The sequence below is a fragment of the Eleutherodactylus coqui genome, chromosome 4 (genome assembly GCF_035609145.1).
Source record: "Eleutherodactylus coqui strain aEleCoq1 chromosome 4, aEleCoq1.hap1, whole genome shotgun sequence".
Lineage (NCBI taxonomy): Eukaryota > Metazoa > Chordata > Amphibia > Anura > Eleutherodactylidae > Eleutherodactylus > Eleutherodactylus coqui.
Genome location: NC_089840.1, coordinates 249,065,350 through 249,077,635, shown reverse-complemented (window position 1 = coordinate 249,077,635; position 12,286 = coordinate 249,065,350). Strand labels below are relative to the sequence as shown.

Genomic DNA, 12,286 nt, shown 5'->3' with positions numbered 1-12,286 from the left:
CCCCCTGCGACGTTCAAGCCCTATACCACCCCCCTGCAGTGAGTGGCTGGCAAGATCAGGTGTCACCCGAGTATATAAATCGGCCCCTCCCGCGGCTCGCCTCAGATGCATTCTGACAGAGATCAGGGACAGTGCTGCTGGTGCCGGAGCTGCTATAGGGAGAGCGTTAGGAGTTATTTTAGGCTTCAAGAACCCCAACGGTCCTTCTTAGGGCCACATCTGACCGTGTGCAGTACTGTTGAGGCTGCTTTTAGCAGTGTTGCACAATTTTTTTTTTTGTATATCGGCCGTGCAGAGCATTGCGTCCACAGTCTGCAGTCATTGTACAGAGTATAGGGCCAGTACTGGTGAGGCAGGGAAACAGATATTCAGGCTATATAGGCAGTGGGCTTTTTCCAAAAAATTGATCGCCGTCATCCCGCCAGAGGGAAAGAGTATACATAATATTATACGCTACCTACAGTATCTATCTGCTGGGGGTACTAGTCGTAATTAATACGCAGCTAAGCGTTACAGCAGGCTTGCGCAAACTTGTTTCCTGGATCTGCTGTCTCTGTTACATGATCGCCGTCATCCCGCCAGAGGGAAACAGTATACATAATATTATACGCTGCCTACAGTATCTATCTGCTGGGGGTAGTAGTTGTAATTAATACGCAGCTGAGCGTTACAGCAGGCTGGCGCAAAATTGTTTCCTGGATCTGCTGTCTCTGTTACATGATCGCCGTCATCCCGCCAGAGGGAAACAGTATACATAATATTATACGCTGCCTACAGTATCTATCTGCTGGGGGTAGTAGTCATAATTAATACGCAGCTAAGCGTTACAGCAGGCTTGCGCAAAATTGTTTCCTGGATCTGCTGTCTCTGTTACATGATCGCCGTCATCCCGCCAGAGGGAAACAGTATACATAATATTATACGCTGCCTACAGTATCTGTCTGCTGTATCACCTCAGCATTTAAAAAAAATAGAAGCAAAATACTTAAGGCCTACTACTGGCCTTTGGCCACTTGACTGCTTCTGCGCTGTGAATTCCACTAGCTCAGTCATACGCACCTACATCTCACTACAGGCGTGCGCAAAATTGTTTCCTGGCTCTGCTGTGCGTTCCGTAAGGGAAGTCAGCCTCCAACCACAGGCCAATAAGCGGCACATTTAATTACAGCGTTCTGTTTCTGCACTACTGGTAATACAGCATGCTGAGGGGTAGGGGTAGGCTTAGAGGACGTGGACGCGGGCGAGGACGCGGAGGCCCAAGTCAGGGTGTGGGCACAGGCCGAGCTCCTGATCCAGGTGTATCGCAGCCGACTGCTGCGGGATTAGGAGAGAGGCACATTTCTGGCGTCCCCACATTCATCTCACAATTAATGGGTCCACGCGGTAGGTAGACCTTTATTAGAAAATGAGCAGTGTGAGCAGGTCCTGTCGTGGATGGCAGAAAGTGCATCCAGCAATCTATCGACCACCCAGAGTTCTGCGCCGTCCACTGCTGCAACTCTGAATCCTCTGGCTGCTGCTCCTCCTTCCTCCCAGCCTCCTCACTCCATTACAATGACACATTCTGAGGAGCAGGCAGACTGCCAGGAACTGTTCCCGGGCCCCTGCCCAGAATGGCCAGCAATGGTTCCTCTCCCACCGGAGGAGTTTGTCGTGACCGATGCCCAACCTTTGGAAAGTTCCCGGGGTCGGGGGGATGAGGCTGGGGACTTCCGGCAACTGTCTCAAGAGCTTTCAGTGGGTGAGGAGGACGATGACGATGAGACACAGTTGTCTATCACTCAGGTAGTAGTAATTGGAGTAAGTCCGAGGGAGGAGTGCACAGAGGATTCGGAGGAAGAGCAGCAGGACGATGAGGTGACTGACCCCACCTGGTTTGCTACGCCTACTGAGGACAGGTCTTCAGAGGGGGAAGGCAAGTGCAGCAGCAGGGCAGGTTGGAAGAGGCAGTGCGGTGGCCAGGGGTAGAGGCAGGGCCAGACCGAATAATCCACCAACTATTTCCCAAAGCGCCCCCTCGCGCCATGCCACCCTGCAGAGGCCGAGGTGCTCAAAGGTCTGGCAGTTTTTCACTGAGAGTGCAGACGACCGACGAACAGTGGTGTGCAACCTTTGTCGCGCCAAGATCAGCCGGGGAGCCACCACCACCAGCCTCACCACCACCAGCATGCGCAGACATATGATGGCCAAGCACCCCACAAGGTGGGACGAAGGCCGTTCACTGCCTCCGGTTTGCACCGCTGCCTCTCCCCCTGTGCCCCAACCTGCCACTGAGATCCAACCCCCCTCTCAGGACACAGGCACTACCATCTCCTGGCCTGCACCCACACCCTCACCTCTGCTGTGCTCGGCCCCATCCACCAATGTCTCTCAGCGCACCGTCCAGCCGTCGCTAGCGCAAGTGTAGGAGCGCAAGCGCAAGTACGCCGCCACGCACCCGCACGCTCAAGCGTTAAACGTGCACATAGCCAAATTTATCAGCCTGGAGATGCTGCCGTATAGGGTTGTGGAAACAGAGGCTTTCAAAGGTATGACGGCGGCGGCGGCCCCGTGCTACTCAGTTCCCAGTCGCCACTACTTTTCCCGATGTGCCGTCCCAGTCCTGCACGACCACGTCTCCCGCAACATTGTACGCGCCCTCACCAACGCGGTTACTGCCAAGGTCCACTTAACAACGGACACGTGGACAAGCACAGGCGGGCAGGGCCACTATATCTCCCTGACGGCACATTGGGTGAATTTAGTGGAGGCTGGGACCGAGTAAGAGCCTGGGACCGCTCCCGTCCTACCCACCCCCAGAATTGCGGGCCCCAGCTCGGTGCTAGTATCTGTGGCGGTGTATGCTTCCTCCACTAAACCACCCTCCTCCTCCTACGCCACCTCTGTCTCGCAATCAAGATGTGTCAGCAGCAGCACGTCGCCAGCAGTCGGTGTCGCGCGGCGTGGCAGCACAGCGGTGAGCAAGCGTCAGCAGGCCGTGCTGAAACTACTCAGCTTAGGAGAGAAGAGGCACACGGCCCACGAACTGCTGCAGGGTCTGACAGAGCAGACCGACCGCTGGCTTGCGCCGCTGAGCCTGCAACCGGGCATGGTCGTGTGTGACAACGGCTGTAACCTGATGGCGGCTCTGCAGCTCGGCAGCCTCACGCACGTGCCATGCCTGGCCCACGTCTTTAATTTGGTGGTTCAGCGCTTTCTGAAAAGCTACCCACGCTTGTCAGACCTGCTCGGAAAGGTGCGCCGGCTCTGCGCACATTTCCGCAAGTCCCACACGGACGCTGCCACCCTGCGCACCCTGCAACATCGGTTTCATCTGCCAGTGCACCGACTGCTGTGCGACGTGCCCACACGGTGGAACTCTGCGCTCCACATGTTGGCCAGGCTCTATGAGCAGCGTAGAGCTATAGTGGTATACCAACTCCAACATGGGCGGCGCAGTGGGAGTCAGCCTCCTCAATTCTTTACAGAAGAGTGGGCCTGGTTGGCAGACATCTGCCAGGTTCTTGGAAACTTTGAGGAGTCTACCCAGATGGTGAGCGGCGATGCTGCAATCATTAGCGTCACCATTCCTCTGCTAAGCCTCTTGAGAAGTTCCCTGCAAAGCATAAAGGCAGACGCTTTGCGCTCGGAAACGGAGGCGGGGGAAGACAGTATGTCGCTGGATAGTCAGAGCACCCTCCTGTCTATATCTCAGCGCGTTGAGGAGGAGGAGGAGGAGCATGAGGAGGATGAGGAGGAGGGGGAAGAGACAGCTTGGCCCAATGCTGAGGGTACCCATGCTGCTTGCCTGTCATCCTTTCAGCGTGTATGGCGTGAGGAGGAGGATCCTGAAAGTGATCTTCCTAGTGCAGACAGCCATGTGTTGCGTACAGGTACCCTGGCACACATGGCTGACTTCATGTTAGGATGCCTTTCTCGTGACCCTCGCGTTACACGCATTCTGGCCACTACGGATTACTGGGTGTACACACTGCTCGACCCACGGTATAAGGAGAACCTTTTCACTCTCATACCCAAAGAGGAAAGGGGTTCGAGAATGATGCTATACCACAGGGCGCTGGTGGACAAACTGATGGTAAACTTCCCATCCGACAGCGCTAGTGGCCGAAGGCGCAGTTCCGAGGGCCAGGTAGCAGGGGAGGCGCAGAGATCAGGCAGCATGTACAGCACAGGCAGGGGAACACTCTCTAAGGCCTTTGACAGCTTTCTGGCTCCCCAGCAAGACTGTGTCACCGCTCCCCAGTCAAGGCTGAGTCGGCGGGAGCACTGTAAAAGGATGGTGAGGGAGTACGTAGCCGATCGCACGACTGTCCTCCGTGACGCCTCTGCCCCCTACAACTACTGGGTGTCGAAGCTGGACACGTGGCCTGAACTCGCGCTGTATGCCCTGGAGGTGCTTGCTTGTCCTGCGGCTAGCGTCTTGTCAGAGAGGGTGTTTAGTGCGGCTGGGGGAATCATCACAGATAAGCATACCCGCCAGTCAACCGACAGTGCCGACAGGCTTACACTCATCAAGATGAACAAAGCCTGGATTTCCCCAGACTTCTCTTCTCCACCAGCGGACAGCAGCGATACCTAAACAATACGTAGGCTGCACCCGCGGATGGAAGCATTGTTCTCTATCACCATCAAAAACGGGGACCTTTTTGCTTCATCAATCTGTGTATAATATTCATCCTCCTGCTCCTCCTCCTGAAACCTCACTTAATCACGCCGAACGGGCAATTTTTCTTAGGCCCACAAGGCTCTGTCATATAATTTTTGTAAACAATTTTTTTACGTTTCAATGCTCATTAAAGCGTTGAAACTTTCACCTGAACCAATTTTTATTTTAACTGGGCTGCCTCCAGGCCCAGTTGCAAATTAAGCCACATTAACCAAAGCGATTAATGGGTTTCACCTGCCCTCTTGGTTGGGCATGGGCAATTTTTCTGACGTACATTAGTACTGTTGGTACACCAATTTTTTGGGGCCCTCGCCTACAGTGTAATTCAATTAATTTTTTGCCCACCTGCAGTAAAGCTGACGTTACATCAGCTGTGCTGGGCACTGCAATGGGATATATTTATGTACCGCCGGTGGGTTCCAGGGAGCCACCCATGCTGTGGGTCCACACGGAGTTGTAACTGCATGTGTCTACTTCTAAAGAACCCCAGTCTGACTGGGGCATGCAGTGTGGGCCGAAGTCCACCTGCATTTAATCGGACGTTACCTCAGCTGTGATGGGCACTGAAATGGGATATATTTATGTACCGCCGGTGGCTTCCTGGCACCCACCCATGCTGTCGGTCCACACGGAGTTGTAACTGCATGTGTCCACTTCTAAAGAACCCCAGTCTGACTGGGGCATGCAGTGTGGGCCGAAGCCCACCTGCATTAAACATGATATTACCTCAGCTGTGCTGGGCAATGCAATGGGATATATTTATGTACCACCGGTGGATTCCAGGGAGCCACCCATGCTGTGGGTGCACATGGAATTCCCATTGCGGAGTTGTACCTGTCTGTGACTATTTATAAAAAAACGCGGTCTGACTGGGGCATGCAGACACCTTGACAGAATGAATAGTGTGTGGCACATAGGTTCCCCATTGCTATGCCCACGTGTGCAGCTCCTGATGGCGGTGGCAGAGGATTATATTTCTCATTGCTTCTGTACAGCATTGTGGGCTATCGCCCCGCCCCTTTTAAAGAGGGTCGCTGCCTAGCCGTGCCAACCCTCTGCACTGTGTGCCTGCGGTTCCTCCTCATGGCAGACGCACTTATAAATAGACATGAGGGTGCTGTGGCATGAGGGCAGCTGAAGGCTGCGCAGGGACACTTTGGTGTGCGCTGTGGACACTGCGCCATGCGGGGGGGGGGGGATGGTTGGCAGCATGTAACCCAGGAGAAGTGGCAGCGGATTGTCATGCAGGCAGTCATTGTGCTTTGTTGGAGGTAGTGTGGTGCTTAGCTAAGGTATGCATTGCTAATGAGGGCTTTTCAGAAGTAAAAGTTGTTGGGAGGGGGGGGGGCCCACTCTTGCCGCTATTGTGGCTTAATAGTGGGACCTGTGAACTTGAGATGCAGCCCAACATGTAGCCCCTCGCCTGCCCTATCCGTTGCTGTGTCGTTCCCATCACTTTCTTGAATTGCCCCGATTTTCACAAATGGAAACCTTAGCGAGCATCGGCGATATACAAAAATGCTCGAGTCGCCCATTGACTTCAATGGGGTTCGTTACTCGAAACGAACCCTCGAGCATCGCGAAAATTTCGTCCCGAGTAACGAGCACCCGAGAATTTTGGTGCTCGCTCATCTCTAGTTAATACACTTTATGTCAGTATTTATGATGTGAAACGTTACTGGTTGGCATTTTCTATTACCCGAGATGGGGCTGATCAGTGAGTGTTATTTGCTGCCTTTTATGTGTTTTCATATGTGATTCAATAAAGCTGTGGGATATAATTCCAATTGGTTGTTGTGTAAGTAAGTAAGTAATATCACAGCAGCATAACTAAAATCCTCACCACTAAAGTCTAACTTTTATTCATTATACATTTAAAAAGCTAAGGTGCATAAAACTATGTCACCAATAACCCATTAAGGACCAAGCGCGGTAAATATACGGGGCATGATCTTGGGCTTTAATCCCGTCCGAAAGCAGAAGTACGAGGTGGGATTAAAACCTCTACTCCTTCAATTAAGCAGGAGCAGGTCGGATCCCCAGCTGTTAGTCACAGCTGAGGACCCGGAGGAGAAAAGTGAAGGCACCATATGGGCCATCATGTGACTGCCGGGTGCCCCTGTCACAGCAGAACTGCAGGGTCCTGGCAGACACAGACCAGCTCTTATAGTGACTATTGTCACCACAGGGGGATGTTTTCCCCTGTAACTGGGACTCCTATGGATGCCCCAACTACAGTGGAAAAATATAAAAAAAGTTTATATATATTTACACAATATATTTACATTACATTTACATTATATAATTTATATTTACACAATGTAAATGACCCCAGAGGTCTTATAGGACATCACGGGGGACATAGATGGTAAAAATAAAATGGTTACAAAAAGAAGTTTAAAAAAAAATTACAGAATAAAAAGAAATATATACAAAAACAAGAAAAGGAAATGTCCCACCGCCGATGCCAACCAAAACCGTCGCCATATGTGCCCTGTAACCCAAAACTATATATATATTATATATTAAAACATTCTAAGCAAAATGTGGAACCCATTACCATATTTTATCGTAGCATAAATATAGTAATTATAAAAATAAATAACTACAAAATCATAAAAAAAATAATATTAAATATTTTAAATATTTCTACCTTTTTAAACTCCAATAAAAAAAAAAAATCTGTGAAAAAATATATAAATAAAATGGTCATATAATGTCCCAGGAATAAATAGCTGCAAACATAATTTTGGTAGCTGAAGAAAAAAAAATAGGGCAGTAAAACCACTATATGGGTAAAATCCCTAAAATGTAACTGGTCATTTAGGACCAAAACACCCTGGTCCTTAAGGGGTTAATCAATAGCCAGACCCAAAGAACACTCAGATACATGCTGAAGCATGCATGGCTGAAAACAGCCAATCCGATATATATACAACAGCAAATCACTAATACAATATCAGAACAGGGCATACAGCTGGACAAAAAATATCACAATCTGGGGGTGAATTACATTACACATGGTTCAAACAACACGATCACCCTGAGATAAGGGTCAGCAGGAGGAGATCAAAAGAAAAATGGAGCACTTTCCCTATTGCAGACCTGCTTGTCCACTTTTCAAGTAGAGCACCCGCCCTAAAAAGAGCGACCCCACCTTACAATGTTTGCTATACAGCATTACACAAATACAGGATTACATCACCTTTTTAACAATCCGCATTTCTCCTTTCAGTAAATTAAAATGATTCATCAGGGTATATCTGTATATATATACATGATCCACAAAAAAATATGGCGCATGCTTTTGACGCAGACTTTAACACGGATGCACAGCACACTTCACCCCTCAATGAAACAGAACTGAAGGTATGAATTCTGACGCAGATCTGTATCAAAATCCCCACCTTTGGGGCAGATTTTGACATGGATTTGTCCGCTGCACCAGATCTGATCCATGTGAACGCACCTTAATACATACAGCACAACATTACAGCTCTCACCTCTCTTGCTGCTTTGCAAAATCAATTGTTTTTAGATAATACGCCACCGACTTCTCCAGTTCTTCCTTGAAGGAAAGAAAAACACAGCGGTTATCACAAATGGTGTAAAGGGGTTTTCCAAGCTATTTTAATTGATGACCTATCCCCAGGATAGGTCATCAATAGTTGACTGGCTGGGGTCCACCGCTCAGAACACTGACTGATTAGCTGTTTGGGCGCCTACTGTCACCACAAAAGACGGGGTATGGAGCGGAGGCAGATTGCGCCGACCCTGTGTAGTGCTGCAGCTTCCATTAAAATCAATGAGATCTGTGCCTGCAATTACCAGGGTCAGACACTATATAGGGGTCGGAGCTATCTGCTTCCGTTCTGTACTCTGTATTATGCTGGTGACAGTGGGCGCCCAGACAGCAGGTCATCTGGGGTTCATAAGGGTGGACCCCAACTGATTAATTATTGGGGACCTATCCTAAGGATAGGTCATTAATAAAACTAGCATGGTAAACCCCTTTAACACATACCATACAGTGTGGTGTGATGTAATGTACTGTACAATCAGAAGTAGCAGAACTGAGCTTACTAGTGCTGCAGAGGGTGTCCTTTTGTACAATGTTTGCTATATTACTATGCGCCGTCAGTAGTTTATAGGATTGCAGGATTGTAAACTTATCCCATACCCCCCATAATGGAGAGAACACTACAGTATATGGTCTAATGCAGAGGTGCTCAACTTTGTTTGGTCCAGGGGCCACACTGAACCACCTCCCAGGTCAGCATAAAAGTTAAGAGGGGATTATAATCTGAAGCATTTCTGGTGTAAGAAAAGTACACACTATAACTGTGTGATAGATACCAGTTCTACTGTCAGGACTTTTGGGAGAATTGGGGTTCCCTTCTCCGCAGTTCAGGCTCTAGAAAAGAAGAGAACCTGCATGCAGGTGTCTCTCTGCATGTGGGTTAGGCCTTAGTCAGACGGGCGATTTTTCGCGCGATTTGCGCATGCGCATGCGTCCGGCGATTTTATAAAACCATTGCTTTGCAATGGTATCGGACACATGAGCGCGTTTTATGCGCTCATCCGATAAATTATAGAACAAAAAAATCGCAGATCGCACCTATCTGCGATTCCTGTTCTCTTCTCCATATGCGCTCAATGGGGCCGGCGGCAGCAGCGCCGACCCCATTGAGAACATATAGAAGACAAATCATTCTTCTCTGCCACAGCTGTAACAGCTGTGACAGAGAAGAACGATGTTTGCCCATTGAATTCAATGGAGCGGCAATACAGCCGCTCCATTGAAAGCAATGGGCTGCCGGCGTGCGCGGGGTGAATTGTCGGGAAGGGGTTAAATATATAAACCCTTCCCTGCAATTCATTCTAAAATGTGTTAAAGTAAAAAAAAAAATGGATACTCACCTTTCCGCTGCAGCCGGAGTCCAGCCGCGGCCGCTGTCAGTTCTCCTGAACTGCTTCTTGGCACTATTCAGCCGGCGGGGCTTTAAAATCCCCGCCTGCTGAATGATCTGCCTCTGATTGGTCACAGCCCTGACCAATAAGAGGCTGAAAACACTCACACACCCATTCATGAATTCATGAATGGGTGAGTGACTGCTGCCTCTCAGCGCTGAGCCAATCAGGGGCAGGTCTGACTCACATCCATTCATGAATTCATGAATGGGTGTGAGTGAGGCATGCCTCTGATTGGCTCAGCGCTGAACCAATCAGGGGGCAGGTCTGACTCACACCCCCTTCACACCCACTGCAGGACGGCCGCACGGAGCTCCGGCTGCCGGCAGAAGGTGAGTATACAATTTTTTAAATTTTAACACATTTTAGGATGAATTGCAGGGAAGGGCTTATATATTTAAGCCCTTACCGACAATTCATCCCGGGCTCGCCCGCAGCGCATTGCTTTCAATGGAGACGGCTGTATTGCCGTCTCCATTGAATGCAATGCGCTGGACAGCTCCGGCCCGTTTCTAATGAAACGCGGCTAGGAGCAGATTTTCGGGCGACTTGCGCGCACCGGTCACGCGATTTGCGGATGCGCATCCGTCATGCGATCCGCAAATCGCGCGAAAAATCGCCCGTCTGACTAAGGCCTTATGGTTGCTAAAAAGTTTCATTACTCCCATGGAACTGCAATGGGGACAGCAATACCTCATCTACTGTGGAGCGCCACATTGGGGTCAAGGAAACCCCCAGTCTGCTGATATATGGGTGTCCCAGAGGCGGTGCCCCATGAGTACTTAATAGAGATGAGCGAACACCAAAATGTTCGGGTGTTCGTTATTCGTAACGAACTTCCCGTGATGCTCGAGGGTTCGTTTCGAACAACGAACCCCATTGAAGTCAATGGGCGACCGGAACATTTTTGTATTTCGCCGATGCTCGCTAAGGTTTTCATGTGTGAAAATCTGGGCAATTCAGGAAAGTGATGGGAATGACACAGTGACGGATAGGGCAGGCGAGGGGCTACATGGTGGGCTGCATCTCAAGTTCACAGGTCCCACTATTAAGCCACAATAGCGGCAAGAGTGCCCCCCCCCCCCCCCCCACTGTCAGCATAAAGATCGTCCTCCTGTGGCACAGCTGTAACAGCTGTAGCAGAGAAGAACGATGTTTGCCCATTGAATTCAATGGAGCGGCAATACAGCATGTTCCACTGAATGCAATGGGCTGCCGGCGATCGCAGGATGAATGGTCGGAAAGGGGTTAAATATATAACCCCTTTCCTGCAATTCATCCAGAAATGTGTTACACTAAAAATATATACCGGCGTATAAGGCGACCGGGCGTATAAGACGACCCCCCAACTGTCACCTTATACGCCGGTAATACAGTGGAGCAAAGAATAAAAAGCATTACTTACGTTTTTAGATGATCTGCGGCGCTCCTGCAGGCTGTCACTCCCTCCTGGTCCACGGCAGACAAGCTTTCTCCACGAAAGACTTTAAATCCCTGCCTCCAGAAGCACATGTGCCTTCAGCCAATCACAGCCAATGACAATGATGTCATTGAATGGCTGTGATTGGCTGTGTTTCTGGAGGCGGGGATTTCAAGGCTTGAAATCCCCGCCTCCAGAAACACAGCCAATCACAGCCATTCAATGACATCATTGTCATTGGCTGTGATTGGCTGAAGGCACATGTGCTTCTGGAGGCAGGGATTTAAAGTCTTTCGTGGAGAAAGCTTGTCTGCCGTGGACCAGGAGGGAGTGACAGCCTGCAGGAGCGCCGCAGATCATCTAAAAACGTAAGTAATGCTTTTTATTCTTTGCTCCACTGTATTACCGGCGTATAAGGTGACAGTTGGGGGGTCGTCTTATACGCCCCGTCGCCTTATACGCCGGTATATATTTTTAGTGTAACACATTTCTGGATGAATTGCAGGAAAGGGGTTATATATTTAACCCCTTTCCGACCATTCATCCTGCGATCGCCGGCAGCCCATTGCATTCAGTGGAGTCGGCTGTATTGCCGGTTCCATTGAATTCAATGGGCAAACATCGTTCTTCTCTGCTACAGCTGTTACAGCTGTGCCAGAGAAGAAGGATTTGTCTTCTATATGTTCTCAATGGGGTCAGCGCTGCTGCCGCTGGCCCCATTGAGCGCATATAGAATGCATCCATAGCGAGCAGCGGGAGGGGCAGATTTCAATACTCGGGTGACACCTTATCTCCCCAGCCACTCACAGCAGGGGGGTGGTATAGGGCTTAAACGTTGCAGGGGGAAGTTGTAATGCCTTCCCTGTCTTTCAATTGGCCAGAAAAGCGCGCTAACATCTCAGGGAAGGAAGTGAAAGTAACCCGAACACCGCATGGTGTTCGTTACGAATAACGAACATCCCGAACACCCTAATATTCGCACGAATAGCAAGCTCGGACGAACGCGTTCGCTCATCTCTAGTACTTAAAAATACCCGCTCCCACACTACATGCTACTGCTTTCTCACATGCAAAATACATATGTACTATCTTGATTATTTGTGCTCATTTAACGCTAATATCGGGCAATGTAAAAGGGCCTAAAATTGGAAAAATTGTTAAAATGTGTTTCGGAAGTCAAGAGGGACTACAGGGGCCTTTACACTGGTGACAAAACTAGGTGGTTACTT

General features: G+C 49.7%; 1 protein-coding gene across 1 annotated transcript in view; it reads right to left on the bottom strand.

Moving 5' to 3' along the window:
• The window catches only part of CFAP46 (cilia and flagella associated protein 46), a 253,776-nt gene that overhangs the window by 230,800 nt on the left and 10,690 nt on the right, over positions 1-12,286 (bottom strand). The window contains exon 4 of the mRNA XM_066601014.1: positions 8,170-8,234. Within this exon, the coding sequence (XP_066457111.1) occupies positions 8,170-8,234 (65 nt within the window). The remainder of the gene's footprint in view (positions 1-8,169; positions 8,235-12,286) is intronic.